At 45.9% G+C, this 27357-nt stretch overlaps 1 protein-coding gene across 10 annotated transcripts in view; it reads right to left on the bottom strand.

Annotated features, from left to right (window-relative positions):
- Positions 1–4235: 4235 nt before the first annotated feature.
- PRR5 (proline rich 5) overlaps positions 4236–27357 on the bottom strand; it is a 65335-nt gene continuing 42213 nt past the window's right edge. For all 10 annotated transcript variants that reach the window (XM_054514853.1, XM_054514859.1, XM_054514857.1 and 7 more), the window contains 6 exons: positions 26345–26393; positions 25657–25714; positions 23156–23247; positions 21231–21371; positions 8487–8625; positions 4236–5793 (listed from right to left, as the gene is read on the bottom strand). In XM_054514853.1, coding sequence (XP_054370828.1) covers positions 5252–5793; positions 8487–8625; positions 21231–21371; positions 23156–23247; positions 25657–25714; positions 26345–26393 — 1021 coding nt within the window. In that variant the 3' untranslated portion in view covers positions 4236–5251. The remainder of the gene's footprint in view (positions 5794–8486; positions 8626–21230; positions 21372–23155; positions 23248–25656; positions 25715–26344; positions 26394–27357) is intronic.

The raw sequence follows: 27357 nt of genomic DNA, 5'->3' as shown, positions 1-27357 counted from the left end.
GTTGCAGACTTGGAAACTCCTAGTTAGGAAGCTGAAGGGCAAGAATGCAAGAATGCAACTCTGTTGGGAAAATAATTTTCACTTCCATAAACAGCAGAGAGGGAGGAATTCAGGGCAGAATTAAAATCTTAAAAAAAAAAGAAAAGTTAGAAAATGTCAGGAAAAGGATGGGTGTAAAATGAGAGGGAATCCTGGATGGCTGGAGTGCTGGAGAAGACTCTGCACCTTCCTGAAATATGATGGGGACAATGTCATTTCCAATGTGTCGCTGCCTTTCTGCCTGGCAGAAAAAAGGAAAACAAGAAAGAAGAGGCAGAACAAAAGCCACAGGCGGTGCCTTGCACGCCATCCGCGTGTATTTGAGCAGTTGTGTGCCAGAGCAGCAGAACAATATTCCTGAAGTGCCCCAGAGCCATTGCAGTGCCTGTGACTGAGGCCGGGATAAAATCACGGCCTGGCTGTGCCAGGGAGAGCCGGCAGTGCCAGGGGCACACAGCAGGGCAGCTCCTGCCAGGCAGATATTGCACATGTCTAGAGAAGCACCCAGAGTTTCCATCGTTCATGGGCACGGCCTGGCTGTGCCAGGGAGAGCCGGCAGTGCCAGGGGCACACAGCAGGGCAGATATTGCACATGTCTAGAGAAGCACCCAGAGTTTCCATCGTTCATGGGCACGGCCTGGCTGTGCCAGGGAGAGCTGGCAGTGCCAGGGGCACACAGCAGGGCAGATATTGCACATGTCTAGAGAAGCACCCAGAGTTTCCATCGTTGATGGGCACGGCCTGGCTGTGCCAGGGAGAGCCGGCAGTGCCAGGGGCACACAGCAGGGCAGCTCCTGCCAGGGCAGATATTGCACATGTCTAGAGAAGCACCCAGAGTTTCCATCGTTCATGGGCACGGCCTGGCTGTGCCAGGGAGAGCTGGCAGTGCCAGGGGCACACGCCAGGGCAGCTCCTGCCAGGGCAGATATTGCACATGTCTAGAGAAGCACCCAGAGTTTCCATCGTTCATGGGCACGGCCTGGCTGTGCCAGGGAGAGCTGGCAGTGCCAGGGGCACACAGCAGGGCAGCTCCTGCCAGGGCAGATATTGCACATGTCTAGAGAAGCACCCAGAGTTTCCATCGTTCATGGGCACGGCCTGGCCATGGGAGCCCCAGCATTGCACACACAGCAAATCTACCGCTGGAAACCAAAGGCCAAAAACTCTGGGGCTGAATTGTTCTGCTTACAAAATATTGGGATTGGCCTCCATTTCCTGCTGTGATCCTGTCATCAGCCCAAGGCAAGAGCATGAGCAAACTGCCCCATGTGAGAAGGCACAACCAGAATAAATGTCAGAATGTGCAATAAATACCAAATGCAGTCATTTCTGGGTCATTCAGGTCAATCCCTATGGATGTGTGAGGCACAGCACACACATGTGCCCATGCAGTATTTTTAGGCTTTTTTTAGCCTTTCTTGCTGCCTTTTTTGGGCTTTTTTTGGGGTTTTTTTTGCCTTTCTTGCTGCCTTTTTTGCCTTTCTTGTTGCCTTTTTTACCCTTTCTTGCTGCTTTTTTGCCCATTTTGGGTTTTTTTTGGCCTTTCTTGCTGCCTTTTTTGGGCTTTTTTTTTGGCCTTTCTTACTGCCTTTTTTGGGCCTTTCTTGCTGCTTTTTTTGGGCTCTTTTGGGGCTTTCTTGCTGCCTTTTTTGCCCTTTTTTTGGGTCTTTTTTGGGCTTTTTCTGGGCTTTTTTGGCCTTTCTTGCTGCCTTTTTTGCCCTTTTTTTGGGTCTTTTTTGGGCTTTTTCTGGGCTTTTTTGGCCTTTCTTGCTGCCTTTTTTGCCCTTTTTTTGGGTCTTTTTTGGGCTTTTTCTGGGCTTTTTTGGCCTTTCTTGCTGCCTTTTTTGCCCTTTTTTTGGGTCTTTTTTGGGCTTTTTCTGGGCTTTTTTGGCCTTTCTTGCTGCCTTTTTTGCCCTTTTTTTTGGGTCTTTTTTGGGCTTTTTCTGGGCTTTTTTGGCCTTTCTTGCTGCCTTTTTTGCCCTTTTTTTGGGGTCTTTTTTGGGCTTTTTCTGGGCCTTTCTTGCCTGCCTTTTTTTGGGCCTTTCTTGCGACTTCTTTTGGGCTTTTTTTGTCCTTTCTTGCTGCATTTTTTGGGCTTTTTCTGGGCTTTTTTTGTCCTTTCTTGCTGCATTTTTGGGGCTTTTTCTGGGCTTTTTTTGACCTTTCTTGCTGCCTTTTTTGGGCTTTTTTTTGGCCTTTCTTGCAGCCTTTTTTGCCCTTTTAAAAAGTTTTTTTTGGCCTTTCTTCCTGCCTATTTTGGGCTTTTTTTGGCCTTGCTGCCTTTTTTGGGCTTTCTTGCTGCCTTTTTTAGGTTTTTTTTTGCCTTTCTTGCTGCCTTTGTGGGATTTTTTTTGCCTTTCTTGCTGCCTTTTTTGGGCTTTTTCTGGCCTTTCTTGCTGCCTTTTTTGGGCTTTTTCTGGCCTTTCTTGCTGCTTTTTTTGGGCTTTTTTCTGGGCTTTTTTTGGCCTTTTTTGGGCTTTTTTTGGCCTTTCTTGCTGCTTTTTTTGGTCTTTCCTGCTGCCTTTTTTTCCCTTTTTCTGGGCTTTTTTCAGTCTTTCTTGCTGCCTTTTTTGGGCTTTCTTGCTGCCTTTTTGGCCTTTCTTGCTGCCTTTTTTGGGGCTTTTTTTGGGCTTTCTTGCTGCCTTTCTTGGGGCTTTTTTTGGCCTTTCTTGCTGCCTTTTTGTGGACTTTTTTGGCCTTTCCTCTTGCCATTTTTCTGGCCCTTTTTGCCTTTTTTTGGTCTTTTTTCTTGCCTTTCTTGCTGCCTTTTTGCTGGCCTTTTTTCTTGCCTTTCTTCTTGCCTTTCTTCTGGCTTTTCTTGCCTTTTTTTGCCCTTTTTTTTGCCTTTCTTTTTGCTTTTCTTGCCTTTTTTCCCTTTCTTTTTGCCTTTTCCTTGCTTTTCTTCTTGCCTTTTTCTGGCCTTGCCTTTTTTCTGTTCTGTCCTTGCCTTTTTTTCTGCTAGGAATTGCTGCTGCTGGAAGCAGGGGGGTGGGGTGCCCCGGCAGGCACAGACGTGGCCATTTCTTCCCCAGCAATGAGCTGCGCTCATGACTCCAACCGTTCCAAGTTCCTTGGGGATGAAGCTGTGTGGAGGCACTGTATTTGTTACGTTTCAGGTTATATTTTGATGGAAGGCTTTGAATCTTACCTTTTCCTCCCTGCACTGCGTCCTTAGAACACGGCTGTGGGCACTCCTTGTCTCCAAATCCAATAATAATTCAGGAAACAGAACAGTGTTTGTCAGCAAGAGTGAGGGTAGAGACTGCATGGCAGCTTGTACCACTCCAGGACACTTCTGGGAATCATAGCTTCTGCCATATTCTGCATCCCATTTCAGCAGGAGTTCACTCTCGGCTGTGCTTTCCAAGAGTTCCTTGAGACTGAGGGCTCATCACGGCCTCCAGCTCAGGAGCTACTGACTGACTCCTTCCACCAAAGCACAGACACAAAATGGAGCTGCCTTCACTGCAAACCCCTGCTCAAACCTGGAATGTGAGCAGGATTTCACTGCAAAGCCCTGCTCAAACCTGGGCTGTGCAGCAGGATTTCACTGCAAAGCCCTGCTCAAACCTGGAATGTGCAGCAGGATTTCAGTGCAAACCCCTGGAATGTGAGCAGGATTTCACTGCAAAGCCCTGCTCAAACCTGGGCTGTGCAGCAGGATTTCACTGCAAAGCCCTGCTCAAACCTGGAATGTGCAGCAGGATTTCAGTGCAAACCCCTGGAATGTGCAGCAGGATTTCACTGCAAAGCCCTGCCCAAACCTGGGCTGTGCAGCAGGATTTCTGCTCCACCTTGGGATCACATGCATCACTCCTCTGCAGCAGTGCTGATCCAGCTCTCACACCACTGTTACTGCAAGGGCCAAAGCGCTGGGTGTGCTCAGGATAGGAAGAGCTGCAAGGTTCACACTTCCCAAAACCGTCACTGACACCAGATGCATGATGGTGTTTCTAGAAGAATATAAACATAGAATGAGGATTTCCCTGAGAGGCCAAGTTTTCACTTATCTAGGAAACAACTGAGTTGAAATCTCTCCATACAACAGATGCTTCAGGAATTGACAGTACAGATTTCTCCAAGTGCCACATTCAGAGCAGACTAATTTTGGTCTTGGAAGCCAATTTTGAGACAATCCTCCCAGACACAAGGTACTGGCTGAGGAAACAGTGAAACAGAAAATGAAGCACCTGGCATTGTGTGACATCAGGAAGCAAATTTCTGTTTATTTGCCTTTCTTCAAGAACTCCAAGTCACCATCAGGCAAAGGAGTGCATACAAGGATGTACAAGAAAAAGATTAAAAGAGACTTCTTCATTATTGTATTCTGTGGCACGAAAGCCAAAAGCCTTTTGTATTTGTTTGTTGGTTTGTTTTTAAAGGCCATGTTTCTACTCTGGCTGAGGCGTTGCGCTTCGGAGAACAACCTACCATCTGCAGGAAACCTCTTTAGAAAATCACAAGTGAGCACAGCTATTGCTGAGCTGTTTTCCTGAACAAACACTGCCAGCTGTGCTAATAGCATTTCACCAGACACTTGTGAGCTTCTGATGCCCTAGGTTTATAAAGAAATAGGAAATCCATCTGCAGGGTGACAGGGATGGGGAAAAGCAGTTGGAGTTGCTTCCCCCTCAGCAGACTCCCAGCTGCTATAACCAAACTGGGTTTGTTCAGTACAGCCACAATGACCTGGCAAACCTGCCTGAGATCTGCCAGGCATAGAGAGCTTGCCCACAGTCCAACACACTGTCTGAGAAACTCATACATCACTGACCCCACAGTTTGTGGGGCTGTATTGCCCACAGTCCAACACACTGTCTGAGAAACTCATACATCACTGACCCCACAGTTTGTGGGGCTGTATTGCCCACAGTCCAACACACTGTCTGAGAAACTCATACATCACTGACCCCACAGTTTGTGGGGCTGTATTGCCCACAGTCCAACACACTGTCTGAGAAACTCATACATCACTGACCCCACAGTTTGTGGGGCTGTATTGCCCACAGTCCAACACACTGACTGAGTAACTCATACATCACTGACCCCACAGTTTGTGGGGTTGTATTGCCCACAGTCCAACACACTGTCTGAGTAACTCATTTATCATTAAACCCCCACAGTGTGTGGGGTTGTACTGCCCACAGTCCAACACACTGACTGAGTAACTTCCATGTTTAACGAAACCCCAGAGTTTGTCTCCTCCCATCCTTCACACAATGCTCTGCCTGTTGACATCCACACTGTAGGCTGATGAACTGGGACAGCCTCGGCCAAAATCAATGAAAATGCCTTCAGAGTCAGAGTCGATGGACTCCAAGATCTGATCCACCACGTTCTCCGGGCTGGAGGACGGAGCTGGCAGCAAGGCAGCGTGTGTGTCCAGCTCCAAGGAGCTGCGTGTGTCGCCGGTGGAGCGGAAGGGTCCCTCCTGCCGCTCGGCCGTGCCCAGCTTGCTGGGGCAGTGCCCCGGCGCGGCGCCGGGCCTCTCGTGCTCTGCGGGCAGCGAGCCTTTCACGGAGCCCCTGGAGCCGCTGTCCGTGATGGGGGCGAGGCTGGGGTAGCCCTGGAGCTGCAGGCAGGAAGTCATTTCGGACACCGAGTGCCTGCGGATGCCGGCCCCGTTGGCGGCCGCGCTCTCGCTGTCGTACTCGGCCACAGGCGTCAGCAGGGGGTTGTTGTAGCTCTTGGAGCGCACCACGGGGTTCTTGGGCAGCATCTCCCCCGACCTGGAGCGCCTGAAGAACCGCTTCTCTGTGAACAGAGAACCACAGTCACACCTGCACTGCCTCCTGGGACGGCACCACAACTATCCGCGTTCAAAGAAGTGTGAAGCCCTGGTTGCTCACGAGCTTTTCTGAATGGAACTTCTCTAGAACAAGACATTTTGCTGATTTTGGAGATTAATAGGCTTCAGACTTCCTAGATTTCTTTAGCATACTGAAGAGCCCAAATCTATCTCAACAAATAATAACTGAGATTCTCTTATATTCACACAACTTCAGTGGCTGAACTAGAACAGTAAATACAGTGAGAGAGGTGATAGACAGTTGTAAATACTTCCTTTAGACAAGAACAGAAACTGCAATTCTGTTCTTTTTCAGGCTATAAACATTTTTACTCCTTTTTTAGTAGCTGAAATCTAACTTTTCCACCCATCCTGGGAAAATAGTCTCTTCAAATTTGGAGCACAAGAATTAACACAGGCAGTTTTTCTACTAATTCTGGAAAAACCTTCAAAGTTCAGAGACCACATGGGGAAGAGTGAGACCACATTCAAGAGTGACTGAAAATGTTAACTAGAGGGCAGTGCCCACAGAAACCTCTTTCTGGGGGTGCAAATCTGCCTTAAATCCAGCAGTGATTGCCTGAATGCTGTTAACCAAGTGGGGATTTCAAAAATAATAGGCAGCAGATGGCAGCAAGTGAGCGCTGAGCTCCCTCTCTGGCAGTAGCTGAGCGCTGGAACATCCTGGCAGTGTGAATAAAATGGCCATCACGACCACCACTCAAACTCTGTGCAGTCTCAGTGCTCAGACTCACTCCTGCTATCAGAAGAAAAAGTGCTGTGAATAACAGGTCTCACTTTTGGAGCTTGCTTTCTGCCGCTCTCACTTTGCCATCCCATGAAGAGGCACAGCTGGAGCAGGGGATCAAATTACCCTCTGGAAGTCACACAGCCACTGCAAATAACCTGTCTGCTTTAAATCAGGATGCTGGTACACGTTCCCTCAAACATATTCCAATCTCTTAAATTCATGCTATTGTGCAATTATGTGCTTACCTAGACACAAATTCCAATCATATGCTGTGCTACTAAAAAAGCCAGTTTCTGTATTTAAGACTGGATTTTGCAGCTGTGTCTGCCTCAGCAGTGAAATCATCTGATCCAAGTTCATTTCTGGACTTTTTCATTGTTAGGAGTTTGAGCTGGTAATCAGAAAAGGTTCCTGGGGCTGTGAACTCTGCTAACAACATGCTACCAAAATAGTTGAAGAGAGTGAGATGCATTAGTTCCAAAGCAGCAGCCACTTGCACACTGAGCTCCCTGGGATCCAGGCTCAGTGATTGCAGTCAGACCCACTTCAGGAGCATTGCTACATCTACAGCCCAGACTGCAGCAAGAGCAAGTGCCCAGCCCACCAAAATCTTCCTAGCCTCTGGACTCATGTCATCAGACATTTGTTTGCTAACGATTCCTTTCACTGATGCTTTGGTCTCTTCGGTGCATTTTTCCTATCTTGACATACAAAAACTTGTATTTAGAAAATGTCCATTTGAGGCTCCACTTAAATGCTTGTGGCCTTTTAATGGCAAGCAATGAATACGAAGTAGTAATCCTGAACCATTTTCAGGACATAACCAGCCTCCATTTAGTCACTTCAAACACATTTGTTTCTTAAACACCTGCTGCAAGACAACCATTTTGCCATTCAGCTCCAAGAGAAAATCAACTACTTTACTGACCATTTCTGACGAGCCAACAGGCTGAACTGACTGCAGAGAAAACATGCAATTGAACTGATCTGCCCTTCTGCCTGCTCTATTTAACCAGGCCCTCCCAGTATTTACAAGCAAATACTCAGGTACTACCACGTTTCCTTTGTCATTTGCACTGCTAGTATCCCCTTGTATTTTGACCAGATTGCATTGGTATGTAGGATGTTGCACCTTCACCCTGGCTAAATGTTGCCATCACAGAAGTCACCAAAGGCTTCAGAGCTCCAAGAATCAGAAATTAGGCTGGAGGGAACTCAAGCTGCCACCAGGCCAGCCCACGTTTCCCCCTCGCCCCTTATGGACGCTGATGTTTGTGACGGGTAAAAGCGTCTCAGCAGGGAGGATTCAATGATCTCCAGAGGCAATGCATGGGAAATTAAAGAGAATTTTCCTTCCATGTACTAGGAATTCGCACTGCTATGTAAGACCCACTCTGTATTTCTTATCTCCACTGGGATGGAGAACAGCTTATTACCTTTATTCTGCAGAAAGCTTTTACATGCTTGGAAGCTTAGGTGTTAGTCTTTTCTAAGACAAATTCCTACTCTCTTCCCTAGTTTTAGCAGCCTTGTGCAATCTTTGTGTACTAATGAACACTAATGAAAATGAACTACTGAGTACTTTAAAAGTGGCCTCTTGTTCTTCCTCTCACTGTCCATAAAGCATCCTGTGTTAAAGCTCTCTTGGTAAAAGGCAGAATGGACATGCTAAACACTCTAGAATCATTTTACTGATGTTTTTGTTACTGAGCACTTTTATGATGAACTGTTTCCATCTTTTGCCACGGCAAGTTTCACTGTGACTCTGCACCTGGGATGGTGTTAAAAAAGAAGCCTGATGTACTCATGTAAGCAGTGGCAGCACCTCCTGTGCAGGCCCTGGCCCTGCATGGAGTGAGGTCTGGGAAGCTCTGTGTGCTGTGCCAGAGCACTCTGTGCTGTGCTTACCCAGGATACAGGCAGAGTGCGTGAAGGGTCCCTCGCTGGAGTACAGCCCGTACGTGCCCAGGTAAGGAGAAACAACCTTCTGGAGCAGGGATTCCAGCTTCAAATAATCTTCAGACACACCTTTGGACTCATGGACCCCCTGAAAAAGAGCAAACAGCCAGCATGAGCGCTGTCCCCTTCCTTCACAAGCTCTCCTGGCTCCCCAGGGCAAGCAGAGCAGAACAAGCATTTCCACTGATGAAAGCAAAGGTGCCCTACAATGTGAGCCTGGTGTGCTGGTACAGCTGATTCCTCTGCTGTGAAACCAAGAGGTGGGAATCAGACCAGAGCTACCTGCAGGACATTTAAATCCAGCAAAGTACATCCTGCTTAGTGCACAGCACTCAGGGAAGGACAGAGGATCTGTAAGGAGGAATTAAAAACAGATGATCTGTAAGGAGGAATTAAAAACATCCCTGGATTTTTTGCTGTTGCAACCTTACAGTGACTTCCTGAATGATGGCATCTGGTACCACAGGGTGTCACTGCCATCTCGGCAATGCCAACAGCATTAGGAAAAGGTGAAACTGAGACCCTCAGAAATACTTCTGCCAGGATATTTTCAACAACCAATATTTCCAGTAAAGAGGTTTGTTCGCTTTCCTCATCCATCCCCTGGCACCTATCATGTTCCAGGCAAAAGTCACATTATAATCAGCATGGTAAGAATAATCCACAGCCAAAATGTTTAGCCTCTAGCTGTTAACTCTGCACTTCCACCCACAAGCACACTTGTTAGGCTGCAGAGGGGACAGGCAAACCTTGCAGAATTGCATTGTCCCTTCAGCTCCCAGCTGCAGAGTGTGTGCTCCATGGGCTCTGAGCAGAGCCAGAGAGGTGCAGAGGGGACAGGCAAACCTTGCAGAATTGCACTGTCCCTTCAGCTCCCAGCTGCAGAGTGTGGGCTCCATGGGCTCTGAGCAGAGCCAGAGAGGTGCAGAGGGGACAGGCAAACCTTGCAGAATTGCACTGTCCCTTCAGCTCCCAGCTGCAGAGTGTGTGCTCCATGGGCTCTGAGCAGAGCCAGAGAGGTGCAGAGGGGACAGGCAAACCTTGCAGAATTGCATTGTCCCTTCAGCTCCCAGATGCAGAGTGTGGGCTCCATGGGCTCTGAGCAGAGCCAGAGAGGTGCAGAGGGGACAGGCAAACCTTGCAGAATTGCATTGTCCCTTCAGCTCCCAGATGCAGAGTGTGGGCTCCATGGGCTCTGAGCAGAGCCCTGTGCATTCCTGAGTAGGATACCCCTTGCAATATGGAGCAAATTCACATTTTCCACATGCTCAACACATCATGCCGCAGAATTAAGATCCTAAATGCCAAACTCAGCAAGAACTCTGCCAGAATTTAGGAGATTTCATGATGTGTTCCTGAGCTACTGTACAAAGAAACTGATTGGGAGAGCAATATAAAGAGCAGATGAGTGAAGCTGCAACACTTCCTTCAGCACGTGAAAGGATCCTGACATTCAGGATGTGCTCACAGCTCAGTGTGACTCACCAGCCAGTCCTGAGTGACTCTCAGATGTGTTTCTGAATGGCTGACTCCACACCCTGCTTGCTGCCCTGCCTCCTCACTTGATAGAAGTTTATGAATGGAAAATGAATAATGGCTAACAGACAATTCAAATTTGGACAGAATTTGAATTCCAGCTCAGCAGTTTTTAAATAACAAATAATGATCTTTGGTGATGTGCTATGTCCTGAAAACCTTTGGGACAGCCACAAATAAAAATGTGAGGACAAAGACATATCCAGTGGATCCAAAAGCTTGCAAACATCAAAGGAACAGTAGAATAAGCCCACAGTTATTCCACCAGGCAAAATTAACACTGGAATAATTCAGAAGATGTAATGAAGGTGCATGTATTATTTCCAAGTCATTCCCGGCTTATTGAGCTCTGTTCCAGGGTTTCTAAACCTGCTGGGATTTAGCCAAGCCCTCAGAAAGGCAGCATGCCTGCTACCTTACTACATATTCACAAACCCATCATGAGCACATCAAGCAAAGGCCAGGGCTGGGGACATGCCACAGCACCAAATACCTCTGGAACTGTCTCCTAAACAGGACACATATGAGTGGCAGAAGCCAGTGATATTTAGCATTGCTCATGCCCAGGCTTTGCTGTAGAGCTTTAGTTACTTTTCTACCATTTCAGTATTTTTTGTACTTGTGAAAGACAAATAGCTAAATATCAGCTGTGGGTAAAGAATCCTGTCGCAGTTCTTTTAAAAATGGATGGTCTAGAACGAAATTAAGTGAACTGAGACAACCTTACATATGAGAAGTGTTCCTTGGTAACCAAAACCAAGAACAAAAGAAGAAGCTGACCTACTAAAGAGGGCTAGAAAAGACAGAGAAGGAGAAAGGAAAATGGAAAAGGAGAGCAGGGAGAGAGACCGAGAGGGGAGACCGAGAGGGAAAGCGGCATTCAGACCAGCAGGACGGGAATGGCTGTCGAGGAGCAGGCAGTGTGGTATGAGCTGCGCCGGCCCCACAGGCATGGCCCCACAGGCACGGCCCCACGGGCACTGCCGGCCCCACAGGCCCTGCCGGCCCCACGGGCACTGCCGGCCCCACAGGCACGGCCCCACGGGCACGGCCCCACGGGCACTGCCGGCCCCACAGGCACGGCCCCACGGGCCCGGCCGGCCCCACGGGCACGGCCCCACAGGCCCTGCCGGCCCCACGGGTACTGCCGGCCCTGCAGGCGGGATACTTTTAAAAACATATACTGAAAACTGGTAAAATACGTGGTGCTGGCTGGAGCCAGTGCTGACTCTGCACTGTGCCTTGGCACAAACATGCTCTGTTACCTGTGACATCCTTCCTGCATTGACCATTGTTTAAAGCTTTTCTGCAGGGGCCTGATGGAGCAATCCCCTTAAACCTTGTACTGCAAGGGCCTTGTACTGGCTGTGGAGCTTCTGTCAGAGTAGGAGCATTACCAGTGTGCAGATCCCGTCCTGACCCCCAAACCAGCGGTTCTCCTGCATTCCCTTCTGATGTGATATTCAATGACAAGCATCCTCTGCAGTTCAAATGCATCAAAAGGGCCCTATGCATGACTGGTTTTTATATAAAATATGCAAGCACTCTCCGAAGGGCCCCATCCCTAAAGCCTGCAGGTTATTCATGTATTTACTTTATGAGGACACTGCCCCATGTTTTTAGATGTAAACATGCAAGCCCTCCAGAAGGGCCCCATCCCTAAAGCTTGCAGGTTATTCATGTATTTACTTTATGAGGACACTGCCCCATCTGCTACACTTGAGTGTGGTACTGGAATAAAACTCTTCTTCTGTTTAGGAACAAAACCCCGTAAGTCACATCCAGAACCATTCCAGCAAGCAGGGATGCGCCCAGCTGCTCAGGTTTCCATCCCTGTTAATTCTGTAAACTAACCATGAACTCCTACTGAGCTTTTGAGGGCACAAGGGCTCCTTGTGAAAGCACAAAGGAAAGAATAAATGAGCAAAGAGGTATGTTCAGAAGAACAGGTGGGGGATTTGTACCTGAGCACATAAGGCCACAGCCTCCTTTTTCAATATGCAAAATCACAGAATCACAGAATGGTTGGGGTTGGAAGGGACCTCAAAGCTGATCCCATCCCATCCCCTGCAGGGACACTTTCCACTGTCCCAGGTTGTTCCAAACCCCACCCTGCCTGGCCTTGGACAATTCCATGGGTGGGACAGCCACAGCTTCCCTGGGCAACCAGTGCTAAGGCCTCACCACTGCAACAGGGAAGAATTTCTGCTGGATATAGGATTTCTTTAAGCTTTAAAGTCTTAAAGCAGAGGCCACCTCAGGCAGGCATTTAAGGATGCAAAGGGTCCCTCTCAAAGATAACCTTAGAACATATTCCATGTTCATTACTTTAACTTTTTAAATGCTGTTCTTCAAAGCACTCCAATTTTTTCATGTACATAAATTCTAATAAAAAAACCGCTAAGCCATTATTAACATTGTATCTAGGCACAGGCTGCCTGACTTGTAAAGCTTCCAAAAACATAAATTATTTTGGTAACATTTGCCACAATTTTTCTTTAAATAAAAAAAAATTTTAAAAATCATCAAATGTCCATGCTTTGCTCTACCACGGTAGCAAAATAAGCACAATCACGAGTCTGTACTTCTGTTTCCTATTACATTAATTTTTCCCACCCTTTTTCTTCTTAACTATTTCTGGTAGCCACCAGCAGAAGAACAGTATATTCACCACCCCATCCAGCGGCCTCAAAATCTTAGCAGCTGGTGGAAAAATGACTTACCCTAAAAATCCTGCAGTGCACCGGAGCACAGACCTAAGCACAGAACTCACAACAGTGGAGACTAAAGATCTACAGCTAAAGCTACCACATCCTCTGGCCATCGTGCACACCCTAAAGGGATGTTTCATAGATGGCAAAGAAAGGAAACAAGCCTGCCTGCTGGCTGTTCCTGCTACCCAGCTGCTTTTCATTGATGTTTGCCTTACAGAATTCCACTTCAGGGCCTAAGCTGGATCTCCATCTGGCCATCACTCTCTCAAGTCTGATTCCTTCCCGTTTAAAGCTTTGCTTCATCCCTTTGACATCTGCGGTTTCCTAATACCCCCCACCCATCCCCAGCTCCTCTTTTAGTCCTTGGGCAAACCCCCATCATCTGCTGAGCTCCTCCATGGGATCAGGGACTGCAGCTCTCCATGGGATCCCCAGCATCAGGGATGCTGTTTCTGCTCTTGCCACAAAAGCCTCTCTGCATTCACCTTCACCAGAGGCTGCTTCAGCTCTGGCTCAACAGCTGCACACACATTGCCTCAGGTAACACCTCACTCATCTGTGTATGAATGTCATCATAAACAACTATTAAACACCCAAACAGCTTTGCATTGACCAGCAGTAACTCAGTACTTATAAAAGGTCACAGGTTCTGTGTTTTCCAGTTCTGGTTAATAGTACCCACCACCGGTAACACCTAGAAAGGGCAGTATTGCTCAGCTGCTTTCACATCCTCTTTAGCACAGGCTATTAACAGGCCATTCACCTAATAAATTATACACTGAAAAGTATCTCTAGTGTCTAAAGGTGCCCTAAAAACTGGATGCAATGGAGGAACTGCTTCATGCCCACCTGAAGCTTGTGGATGTGCTAAATCAATGACTGGCCATTGATTAAAGGCTGGAGCACTCACCTGGAGCTTTAACACTTCAGCTGATCAGCATGTGTACATGAGTAATATTGCTGCAAAGGATTGTCTTCTGCTTCAACTGATAAACTGCTGCATAGCTTTTAAATGAAAAAAATAAAAAAGAATAAAATAAAACATAAATAAAATCTGTATTCCTCCAGACCCAGGGGAACAAACAAAGCAGACCTTCTGGACCCAAGCCCCAGGCCCTGCCAGTAACAGACACAGCACCAAGGGACACACAGCATGGCTTGGGGCTTGGTGCAACTTCTGAACTCGGCAAAGAAAAGAGGAAAAGGCAAACCTCTGGGTTATTTGACAAAGCAATTCAGCAATGATCACTCTTGGTAACTTAATGGAACAGAGAGCAAAGTCCTCTGCTCACAGACAAGAAGTGACTGTGTATGGCTCAGCTCATGGCCAGATAACAATCTGGATCTCAGTCTGCTGGAGCATCCTCCACATGGGTACATTGGGGGCACCCTTGATGGCTGGAGTCACCCTTGTCTACCACAAAATGCTGGAGCAGTCCTGACCTGGTGCTATGTGAAAGGAAACACTGCCAGAAGCATTCACAGGCTCAGTTCTGAAAGCACAGGTCTTGGCCTCATGTATTGCCCTGTCTAACCACACAGGCAAACAGCCAAGAAATGGAACTATTCTCTGCTTAGAAGCAGCAGATTCCTTGGAGAAAAGGAAATCTCAGTATGACAGAAAGAAGCACTCAGGCAATGGTGATAATCTGACACAGACTGGATAACAATTGTTGCCCAAACACTCCCAGAGAAAACTGAAATTAAAAGTCACAAGGCAGATGCAGAATAATATCCGCTGTGAAAATACAGGATTCAGCCAGCACTGGTGGTGGAGACCTTTGGTGCAGGGCAGTCTGCACACCCTGGTGACCACAGAGACAGCAAGATGCCAAAGAGAGAGGAGCAGCCTTGCTTGTGAGGCACTGAGAAACCAGTGCCCTTACAGGACTGCCTGTTATCCCACTTTGACTGCATCACAACCTTCTGGAACCTGAGTAACACAGACCAGCCCTTCCTCAGGGCAGGCAGGAAATCTCCATGGGGACAAGCTGGAAACGAGTGCGTCACTGGTCCTTGCCACATGCATCACCAATGGCACAGCACATGCTCCCAGTTACACTGTGGGTCACATCCAGGATGGATTTTCCTTACCAGAGATGGATGCACAGACTTCACAGCCAATCATCCAATTTGCACTGATCTTCCAGCCAAAATCACAGATTGCTCACAGACAAACCTGTGGCAGTGAGTTACGTTGTGGTTTACTTGGTTGAGAAGAGGCCTCAGGAGCTGTCGCCAGCTGTGCACAGCTTTTGTTTGCTGTTTGCTCCACAGCCCTGTTTGGTTGTCTAAACCCATCCAGCACATGCTCTGGACGGGATCACAGTGGTTCTTGGAGCAGCAAGTGTTGCCCAAGAGCTGAGGCCTTCCTCTAGCACACAGGAGCTGCTGCTCTGATTGCAGCACACAGCAGCACACTGCAGCACCCTGCATCGTCCTGCAAGGCTCCTGCTCACTGCTCTCCCTCTTCAATGGCCATCACAGCACTCTGAGGAAAAGTTCTACAATCTCCCTCTTACACCCACTGCAGGAGCTCACACACAGCAAGGAGGACTCTTCTCTCCCCTCCAGTGCCCAGGATGTCAGTCCTGCAGAGCAAACCCCACAGTACTATACACATTTATATAGAGCAGTATTGCACTACGTTTGTGAGCACAGCTGGCCTCCATTTACACATGCAAACAATGCTCACCGATGAGTCAACTCATGGAAGTATTGGATGTGATAATGGATTCTTGTCAGTTTTTGCTACCTTGACACCAAGGGTAACGCAATGCATAGAATCAGCCCTGCAGTTTCAGACCTAAAAGTTAACTAAATTACACATTTTCCTGCTAACAGTGATAGCAGGAGAAATGTACAGGCCAAGAAAGGAAATAGGGCACGCTCAGTGCAGGCCTTCTTGGAGGATGTGCTGCTGCTAGTGACAGGGATGTAAAAACCTGCTGCATGAGACTTGCAGTAGCCCTTAGGCATAAACAATCTGTGCTAGAAATTATTTAACAATCAAGATGAAGATTGTCAATAAGTGATAGAATAACTAATTTCCAGAAATAAAGAACTAGCTTAGCTATTGAGTCCTCTGAGCAGGGGAGAGCAAGGGTCTCTGGTGCTTTCAAAACCCTCCATTCCCTTGTGCCTTTGTCCACCTGGGGTCATCCAGGGCAATTAAATTATACTAACTGAATTAAGAACAAATCTGTTAAGATAAATTATGCTTAGGCCTCGGATGGAGAATTGGAGCATCATTATTTGTCTCCCTTCCTACTCCTTTCATTCTCAGAATGAGTGTCCATACACACTTCTAATGAGGTTTAATTAATCTTCCTTAAAGGTAGCTTAGTTTAACTTTTTTCTATTCCTCCTGTAGACAACTCATGAATTACAGAATTAAAGCATCCTGACTTAAAGCATTCTTGCACTGTGGGAACACCTCCTGCTCAGAGTTTTTCAACAGTTAAAATTTCTAGCTGTCTTTTATGCCAGATTTAGTCTACTAGCCCAAATGGATCCACAAAAGACATCTGTACAGATGAATGCAGTTAGGTAAAATCTTCTGCTTCTGTTACTCAACAACCTTATAGGGTCTGCAACAACACGCTAATTCAAGTAAAGAATGATTTTACTGATTTCACTCCATTTTGGCAGGGATTAAGGGTTTGCCTAGCAATGTACTTGTACTGGTTTGAATGGACCGGTTTCATCACCAGAGGCAAATTCCAGAAGACATTTATTTTAGTTTAACCAACTCTGCCCAAAGACTTCTCTTTGGTTAAGTAACCAGTATCCTTCACAGAAATGATACTTTACCTAATATGAGGTACTCTTAAAATGCACCATGACTGCAATACCCAAAGGGAATCTGGACAATGCAAACTGCCCTCAAAAATAATTGTGTTTAATTGGTACAGAAAACCATCCTTCTGCTGAAGATGAGGGACAAGATGCACATTTGAATTACTGTGACATGGTGTGCATGAGACAGGTTCACATATCTCAAAGGAGAACTATATCATTTTATGTTGCTGCTCTGTTTTTCCACTGCCTAAGTTTACAAAACTGGCAACACGTGGTGCTGTGAAATATACTGAGAGCTAGTTTTGGAGAGTACTGGATCTGAAAATAAAATCTCTTTTTGGGTGGCAATTGCCTTCCCCTGTCCTTAGTTACAAGGAGGGTGCACACGAGTGCAGAACTATTGAGGTCTGAGGTGCAGAAGCACGGGCTGTGTTGGAATTACTCCTGAGCAAATCCCAGCAGTCAGGAATGGTCAGGAGTAACCACCAGGGCTCCCCAGCCTCTGCCCCTAGAGACACAACAAAATCAAATATCACAAGGACTCCTCATCAGATGCTATGCCTTGTTAAAAATCCCAGCAATACAAATTCACTCCAGGATAACACACCTGTGTCCATTTAACTACTGCAAACTGCACTTGCTGATAGAGACAATAAACAAACTAGAAGAAGAGAGAATATTGCACAAAAACAAATGTATCTACAAAATACTCTGCAGTGTGAATGCTGAGGGCCAGATTCTCAGTTCTGCACATGTGAACACAAAGCAACAGAGGGCTCTTTCCCTTTGTGTCCTGGCTGCAAGATTTCTCACCTGACTCCTCATGGGACTGATGCACACAACACAAACAAAACCCCCTTTCACCAGGAAGGAAGAAAACATCCCAATTTATGCACAACCCAGATAAAGTATAGGTTTTTGATATGGTGATTTATATTTAAATAAGGTCTACAATACATTTATTTACTGATTTCCGCTTTTTGTGTCTTTTAAGCCAGGAACTCAGACAAACGTAAAGATAAATTAAAGCACCCACACCACTCCCAGAAGCAAGCAGCACTTGTGGGAACCTGTGGCCATAAAGAACTGACTACAACTGGCATTGCAGTGTTACAGCACCTCCACAGCTGCAGCTTTCTGACAGCAAGGGCTGTTTTGTTTTTAACCACCATGCTGTCCTTAGTTTCACGTGTGGCTGCTGAGATGGAAAAACAGCACCCTCTGCATTTCACTTTCACATCTTGCAATGGACTTTCCACTCCTTTAAAATGGAGGGAACTTTGCAGAAATAGCAAAAAAGTCACGCTGGGCAGCTTATTCTGTCTTCCTCAACAGCGAGAGACAACGGGCAAGGGACTTCAAACGAGACACAGAGAGCCACAGAGGAAACCACAGGTTTCATTTTTTCCTTCAGAGCTTGTATTTAGTGAGGCCTCCTCCCTCAGCACAAGAGATATTGTGCAAATATGTCAGGTGACCCTAAGAGATTCTGTGAATTCAAATAATCCTGATGTAAACTGAAAGATGCAGATGAACACTCTCTAATTCTTCTCTTTCAGCTTTCTCAGACCTCAGGAGAGTGACCTGGAGATAAGATGTTCCAGTTTCAGCAGCCAGGGTAATCTGTGACAACATACTTTGGGAAGCAAGTTGGATAGTGGGCGTTCTGCTTTTTGGTTCACAAAGTTCTTTTTAAACTCTTGCTCACCCCTCTCCCTCTGGTATCCTCATTTAAAGCAGCCTGAGCTCCTGTGCACCATTCAGTGCTGACAAGCAGTGTTAGTTCTTTTCCTTCCTCCCTCCCTTCCTTCCTCCCTGACTCTGCTCCTGAACTCCCTGCAGCTCAAACAGGAGCATCCTGGAGGCACTGCCTGTGAGCAGCCACAAAGGATCAACATTTCAGTTTGTGCTTGGTAATTGAGTCAGGCTATGCTGGCAGCTCACAGTTTGAGTGATACAAGGCCCTGCTTGCAAGCCTTGATAAAACCACCACTGACTGCCAGAACATGAACATTATTCCTCCCAGAGTTCCCTCTTTGCTGAGAGATAGCTGGTTTGTAATTACACCAGGTCACAGCCCTGGTGAGAAGTAGCTCTATTGAACTGAGGAACCCAAGCCTAATAATTAACCTGAGAACTGATCTCTGCTCCTTCAAATGGAGCCATTCCATTTCCTCTTTAAAAAATTTCCCTTTCTGTCCTGTAAGGAAAGTGTCTTCTCCTGACAAAGTACCAGAGCTTTTCCTGAGAGGCTAAAACATAACCAACACCAGATGCACCCTGCATTAGTTCCCAAAGCTCTGCCCCTTTGCTCCAGTCCAACAGAGTGCATTTCACCCTCTGACATTACAGCTGCTGTCTTACAGAACATCAGCTGTTCCTTACCTACATCCCACAGCTGCATGAGGCTGTCAGGGCAGAAACAGGGAATCTCAGCACTAAGTTCAACACCTGCTCCAGATGCTATCACTGCAGGATCTTCTGTCCATGGGAGCCTGCTCCAGTCCCCAAGTCTCTTATGGAAGAGCTATTCACAGTGGTCACAAACCAGGATTAGGTAACATCCCCATCAGGACACCACGTCTCAGTCCAGGCAATCAAAGCCCACGAGACCACCATGTGCTCACTGGACAGCTGAATTGCTCTCTTCCAGCCTTATTAACAAATGGAGTTCAACTAAATTGAGAAAATTCCATTATGCCACTAATGTATAAAATTTGATTTTGTTTAACACAACATTTGAGTTCAGGAAAACGTCTTTGCTCTGAATTCCAACTAACACCACTAAGAATGTAAGTAGCTAATTCCCAGATTTTCTTCTGACCTCTTCCCACAATTCCCATTAGGTTTTAAACCACAAGATTAGCAGAGCTATTACCAAGGAAAGACTTTCACCATCCCCACCACAGAACCATAGGCAAAGTATGCAGAAATAAACACCCAGGGGCAAATTCCCTCTCACTTGGTTATTGATTTCCATGAACAGCTTTGCAACCAGAATGGATTTGACCCTTTGCCCTAAACAGGGCATCCACGGTGTCAATACTTGGGGTTGCTGAAGAAAGCAGATTTGCAAAGAAGAAATCAGGATGGAACTCAGCTGCCAGCCCAGCACTGAATCCATTCAATGCCAGGTCCTGCCCACAGCCAGCACAGACTCCCTAAGCAATCACAAAAAGCTTTCAGACCTGCCAGTAACAATGCTGCTGCAGCCTGATGTGGAAGGGGCAGTTCACCTCACACCTCAGAGGGGCTGAGCCCTCAGAACATCCCTGTGAGGAAGGTTTCTGCAATGGCACTGTCCTGCGTGGAGTCTCTGGTGTCTGCTAAGGCAGCTGGGCTCATGGCTCAGTCCCTGTCAATTCCCTGATTACACATCTGAGTCCATGCTCCAGCTTCTCCCTGAGGCTCCTCTCCTCTCTGCAGACACCAGTTTCCATGAGAGTCCCCAGCTGCTGTCCCTGTGTCACAATCAGCCAGCAGTTCCAAGAAGCTTCTGGAAGGTGGGGGCTACGAGAAGGGAGACCAGACCAAGCAGACATTCCTACATGATAAGGATTTTTTGTTCTGAGGCAATCAGGCTAAACACACCATTGAACACCCCAACAAATGGACACTGAGATATCACTGATTTCACTGAGACCTGAAATCCCATTTCTTGACCCAGCAGACAGAATCTTGCTCCTTTCCTTCATTTTCAAAATTGATTGGCCTCATTACATTATCTTGCTCTTCAAAACAATTTTGGATACAGAACTATTTCATACTGTGATGAGGAGCAAAGAAACATTTATAAAAAAATCAGAAGCCATGAAAATCTCAATTCCTTCACCCTTTAAAAATCCACCCCTGGTTCTCTCTTTCCCTTCTGCCTCATTCCTTTTCTCCACATCATACCTCATGCTTTTATTTAATTAGGCAAATAAAAATATCTTAAAATTGCCTTTTGCCTGGATTTCTCATTTTGTGTCTCCTACTACTACACACACAGAGAGAAAAAAATCCAACACTGAAGTCAAATACCAGTATCTGGTCCTAATGTTTTTATATCATCAGTTTGGATAGAGTTTGGTTCCAGTGACCAAGTATGACCACGATTCAACCATTGCTGTATTAATTGTATATTCACTTTGATGCCTATTCCAGATGTGAACCTTCATATCCTGAGCTGCTAATGCAGCAACACACAGCACCCAATGGAAATCATGGCATCACCACACACCTGTCAGCTTGCAAAACTTCATCTTTCAAGGCCTAGCTGCAAAACAAGTCTGTACTCTCACACTCACTTGATCTTATGTCCCTACTTTAAGATATTCGATAGTTTAATTATTACATTACAATTATTATTTTATTACACCCTTATATGTCACATTATAATTAGATATTCTATACTAGATGACATATTAATATACATTATTACTATTAAATGATTGGAAAGTTTAGATATTAGGCTAATAAGATTTTTTAGACACTAGACATTCAGGTACATGGATACTAGAATATTAGGATTTAAACATTATGACCACAGGAGCTCTGGCATTCTGGGTAGGATACTTCCAATGAATGAGCAAAATCAGAGACTGGTTAAGAAGACTTCAGCAATGCAGTACAGAAAGGCTGAGAAAAGGAACCAATTTACCTGGAGTATGAGCAGCATCTGAATAATAGAGGGTGGAACTCTGGCTCTGGAACGGGATAATGCATCCTCCAATTTGATATTGAGGGTAATGATATTCCTAAAATGCAGAAGAGCCAACTGCCGAACTGAGGGCTCCTTTCCCTTGGAAACACAAAGAAAGCAAGACAGATGATCAGCAGTGTGAAAATGAGTTCCAAAATCCTCTCTTCCAATTCCTTCCTCCACTCCTGAGGGATTACAAGAATGGCAAACCCAAATGAAACACAAAGGAAACACACCAAAGGACAGAGAGCAGCCCCCAAGACTGCACAGTAAATCTGATTTGGCCCCAATGAACTCTACAGATGGTGACTGTGTCTGACTGCATGTGCTGAGGATGAAGGGCTGGGGTGGGATGAGATAGGAATATTTTCTATTTTAACAGTTCATCACAAATTAAATGTATCACAAGTTAAAAAAAAAGGCATTGCTGCCTTTGGCATTGGTTGAATTTCCATTATTTTGTAAGATGCCAAGTACTCCCTGTTGACTTTCTCCAAATGTGGCAGAATCCTGACTCAGCCCAGCTGTGGATGGATGCTCCTCTCTGCACAGTTTGAGAGACCTCACCATAAAGCAGGAGCAGAGCTGAAGGTTCAAGCTGCATTTTCAAAGCCATCTGTCTTTGGTTCAGCAGCACCGTCTCACTGAGGAAGCCTCCCAGCTGAAGAATACAGCTCCAGCTCTGTCTGCAGGCTCATGCAGAGCTCTAGAACTGTTTCTCTTTCTGCCATTAGGGCTTTTCCTTGGCTATCCCTGGCTGCACATATGGGAGCTCTGGTGTTCAACTGGTGCTGACTTAAGTCTGGCATAAATAAGCCTGACCCAACCCATTCCTTTTCATTTCCAAATTATTTAAACTGAAGTAAAGAAGGCCCCATATCAGCTTCAGTTGCTAATGAATAGAATTTACAAGAGCACATAAGCACCAACTGGGCTTTTGGAAGAAATGTCAGAACATGAGCAACAAGACCTATTTGAATTTACATGGGACTTAGGATTCTTAAATCCTCAACGTTCCTGTTGAAATTCAAGTCATTATTTCCATCTGACAGGGGATAAGACTCGTGTTACTAAAATATTGTCAAAGGCCTCAGATACACAACAGAGTCTAAATTCAGACTCCATATCTGTAACTGTCTGAGGATGCAAACAGTGATATCCTTAACATCTGGGTAATCATTTGAGGTATAAAGTCCACCTGAAAACATGGGAGAAGGTTTCTCAAGTTTCCCCAGATATATTCAGGCACCCAGCTCCCACTAAAATCTGTAGGCATTTATGAGCAACTGCAAAGATCACTTGCACCTGTCTGGTACAGATTTCCTTGAGACTTCAGTGATGAGCAATACTCTCTGGCTATCACTGCATCAGAGGATCGAGTACCTATTGTGTATTTAAAATTACTGCACTCACAGTCTGTGCTCATCAAACTCCACTGACTTTGGCTGACCACTTACCATAGCAGAGAATTTGATCTCAGAAATACAATTCCTTTTCAAAAGTGGAGATACTTCAAAGACAAAATTCACATTGCAGAGAAGGAAATGCATCTATTTAAATCAACACAACTCCATTTATCCCACTGTGCAACACTTCAGTTTATCATTCATGACCTTTTTTGACTTTTAGTGTGATTGGCAGATGGACTAGCCAGCCTCCCTGCACTCTACTTTTGTTTTCAAAGTTCCCATTCATCTTTTCCATCCGAGCACTTCAAACCATTTGCATAAATAACTTATTTGCATGACATGGCTAAACAGAACAGCTGCACTGGAGGCTGGCCCAAGGAGAGAGAGTGAGGATTGCATCAATCTGCTGATGAACCTGCAAAGCTGCTTCTTCCAGTTTTTCAAGATTCTATGATAATACAGTAATTTTTTCACCTGCACAGGATAGAAAATAGCCTGCAGCATGGGCAGGACATCGCTGAAGAAAAAATCCCAGGTTTCAGCTAAGGTATCCAGTAGCTTCTGCCCTGCAAAAACACAAAACAAACTAGTGAAGAGTTTTGGTTGTTCCAGCCACCTGGAATCCTCACAACAAGGCCACCTCCATGTCCATCCCTTCCCCAGCTGCAGCCTCCTGGAATCCTCACAACAAGGCCACCTCCATGTCCATCCCTTCCCCAGCTGCAGCCTCCTGGAATCCTCACAACAAGGCCACCTCCATGTCCATCCCTTCCCCAGCTGCATCCACCAGGAATCCTCACAACAAGGCCACCTCCATGTCCATCCTTTCCCCAGCTGCAGCCTCCTGGAATCCGCCCCAGCAGAATCTGGAGAAGCTCTGGCCAGGCTGCACAGCCAAGCTGGATATTGAGCTCCTCACAGAACATTTTACACAACACAGAGGCAAATGCAGGAGCCAAGATCCACAGAGGAGATCTGGTTCAACAGGTGGGTTCTGGCCTCAGATCCCTGTTCCCCAAAGGGGCCCACGTAACCTTGGAGAAGGTCTTTACCATGCCTGTGACCCCAGCCCAGCTCTGAGAGCAGAGCAATGCCCCTGCACCTCCACCAGCAAGTGTTATGGAGGAAAAGACATCAGAGATTCTGACCTATTCAGACAGGACCATGTGACTTACCAGGAAGCAAATTCAGTAGCAATCAATCAATATTGCTACAGGTGTCAGGATGTGATGCTATTCTTACTTTTTGTATGAGAGCATTACTTGGAGCCTCATCCAGGGAGTGTTTTGTCCAGAATTACACAGACATCACAAAGCAATTCTGCATGAAAGCACTGACACTGCTAACTGCACTCAGAGTGAGCCAATCTTCACTATGGGATACTTGATCCCTCTGCCTTTTTAAGCACACGATGAATGATAACATCAGCTCTGGTCAATCTGCAACTCCTGAATGATTTCCACGGTGAGGACTTTAGGTGCTTTCAGTGGCAGATGTGGACCATCATGTTCTACTGTGTTCCACAAGCTGCTGGCTTGGGGAACACACCAAGGTCTTGTTTTCAGCACCACCAGGCAGGACTTCTCTCAGTCCTGCACAAGACTGAAAAGGATGTTCTCTGCTTCCATTTTTAAAAAATCTGTTTTTCATTAGTTTTTATGAAATACAGCAGGAGACCAACTAAAAAGATTTCTAGCAGCTGTAACAGCAGCAGTAGTAGTAATAATAATAACAATGGTGGCAGTGGTAGTAATAGTAATAATAAACATGTGCTGGTTCTGGCTGGGATCAGTTTCTTCCCAGTAGCTGGCAGGGGCTGGAACAGTGCTGATAACACAGGGATGTTTGAGTTATTGCTGAGCAGGGTGTGCACAGAGCCAAGGCCTTTTCTGCTCCTCTCCCACCCCACCAGTGGGGGCCTGGGGGGACACAAGGAATTGGGAGGGGTCTATGTTCACTTTTCCTGAGCAGGATGTCACTGAAGGAGAAGGAAGGGTCCTTGCTGGAGGCGATCCTTCCCTGACTCCCTCAGTGCTGCTCTGGGCAATCACCTCTCCTTTATAAAGGGAAATGAGAGCACCAAGGCAGGGCCCAACAGTAGACTGCAGGAATGGACCGAGACATGGTGACCCACAGTGCCAGAGTGGAGAGCATGGATTGAGGAATGGACAGAGACATGGTGACCCACAGGAACACAGTGGAGAGCATGGATTGAGGAATGGACTGAGACATGGTGACCCACAGGAACACAGTGGAGAGCAGGGATTGAGGAATGGACTGAGACATGGTGACCCACAGTGCCAGGAAGAGATGGAAAGCATGGATTGAGGAATGGACAGAGACATGGTGACCCACAGTGCCAGAATGGAGAGCATGGATTGAGGAATGGACTGAGACATGGTGACCCACAGTGCCAGGAAGAGATGGAAAGCATGGATTGAGGAATGGACAGAGACATGGTGACCCACAGTGCCAGGAAGAGATGGAAAGCATGGATTGAGGAATGGACAGAGACATGGTGACCCACAGTCCCAGGAAGAGATGGAAAGCATGGATTGAGGAATGGACTGAGACATGGTGACCCACAGTGCCAGGAAGAGATGGAAAGCATGGATTGAGGAATGGACAGAGACATGGTGACCCACAGTGCCAGGAAGAGATGGAAAGCATGGATTGAGGAATGGACAGAGACATGGTGACCCACAGTGCCAGGAAGAGATGGAAAGCATGGATTGAGGAATGGACAGAGACATGGTGACCCACAGTGCCAGGAAGAGATGGAAAGCATGGATTGAGGAATGGACAGAGACATGGTGACCCACAGTGCCAGGAAGAGATGGAAAGCATGGATTGAGGAATGGACAGAGACATGGTGACCCACAGTGCCAGGAAGAGATGGAAAGCATGCCAGTGCCCCCAGAGAGCATTTGCTAAAACACCTGTGACACACACAGCCACGCTAAAATCCAAGTTACCTTCATAGAACCGGATCTTGTCCCTTAGGATCACCATGCCTTTTGTGAGCAGCTGATTCTGTAAATAGAGCACAGACTACATTTACTCAATCCTGTACTTCCCTACAGCCATCATATTTTACATTTTGTTCATTCTTAACTTTAGACAGTGAAGGGGATCTTTTATTTTAAAAATTAATCATCAAAGAGCTCTTGCTGCATCCATCTTATTTAACTCACTTGGGACCCTTGTGAAATTATGCTAAAATCACCTCTGTTTTTAGGGCAAAGGATGTATTTTGCAAAGTGCTTCTCAAACTTCAAATGACTGACCTACAAAACACGTGTTTGGAGAGGCAGAAAGAATATTGCTTCAACAGACAGTGGTAGTTACTTCTAAAAGTCTTTCCTAGTAACTCTATTGCAATGAACTTCACCGGTTTACTTCAATTTTAAGCTAAAAACCAAGGTCTGAAACAAAAGGAAGACAGCAGTGACCTACAGAAACACCGTGATAGGTTGGGCTTTCCCTGTCTAACTATACCTACGTATACAAAATCCCAATCTCATTAATCTGTTAATTTCAAAACCACAGAGTAGTCTCTGAATGGTTTCAAGGGTCTCCAGGTCATCATTTAGAGTGGACAAAATTATTGTTCTCAGTAGCATAAAACAGAATTGTCTTTAAATAAAGAAAACACAGGCCTACCTGCAGATACTCAGTGAAAAATGATCCCAGTTCTGTTTTCAGTAATTGCCTGTATTAAAAAGAGCAAGAAAAGAATCATGCTTTCCATCAGTGCATTTCTAGTCAGCTTGCATGTTCAGCCAAATGAGATGCTGCAATAACTTCAAGTCAACTATGCTACCAAGCATCATTGTGGTGCAGGGTTTATAGCCAAGGAAATTAAAGCAAAATTTGGGCACATTTCTGTCTGTTTGTTGGCTCATACCAGACTATATTTGTCTGGCACATCAGCAGAAAATTTTTTCTCTTCTGTCCCTCACCAGCAGATGAGCATATTAAGGGAAATGCACTGGGCCAAGAAATCTCAGTCCATAAGTATCTTTTTTTGTCCGTCAGGTAAAGCTGAATAATCCTAAAGGCACTTACAATAGTAACACTGATTAACCATTATTCCAGTAAGTAACTCAATGTGACTGATGGACCATGCTAACTGACAGACATCCTGGAAAAGCTACTCTATGCACGTCATTCTCTCACCAGCCATGTAAGAAATAACTGAAGAGTGAGTTTATTTTAATTTCAAGAAGAGCAAGCACAGGCCCAACATCATCGGGCTGGACTTGCCTGAGATATTTTCACAATTAAAGGAACCAGACTGGGCCATCTATCCCAGCCTGGGAGTCAGACAGGGACAGATAAACCCAGAATATCTGTGTATTGTGGGGAATATACTGCAGAGTCTGACTCCAGTGCCCAGACAAAGCAGCAAAAGGTAGTAAGGGAAAGGGAATAACTAAGGACCATATCTGAAGACAGCTAGGGAATGTAATAAGCTGTCTGTCTTTTGTAAGTGCAGATTCTTTCCCACCATTTATTTTATAAAGCATTGGACAAATTTCTATAAGGAAATCTATTGCTTTGCTCTTGCCAGTGAGAGGGTTTGGTAACAATAATAAGTGCTGAAAAAGTAGTAAAATGTGAAGTGTTGTAAATACAGGTATCAGCTTATATCGTTGTAAATTTTCTTATCAATT

This window comes from Molothrus ater, chromosome 5 (assembly GCF_012460135.2).
Source record: "Molothrus ater isolate BHLD 08-10-18 breed brown headed cowbird chromosome 5, BPBGC_Mater_1.1, whole genome shotgun sequence".
Lineage (NCBI taxonomy): Eukaryota > Metazoa > Chordata > Aves > Passeriformes > Icteridae > Molothrus > Molothrus ater.
This window is presented reverse-complemented; position numbering and strand designations above follow the sequence as displayed.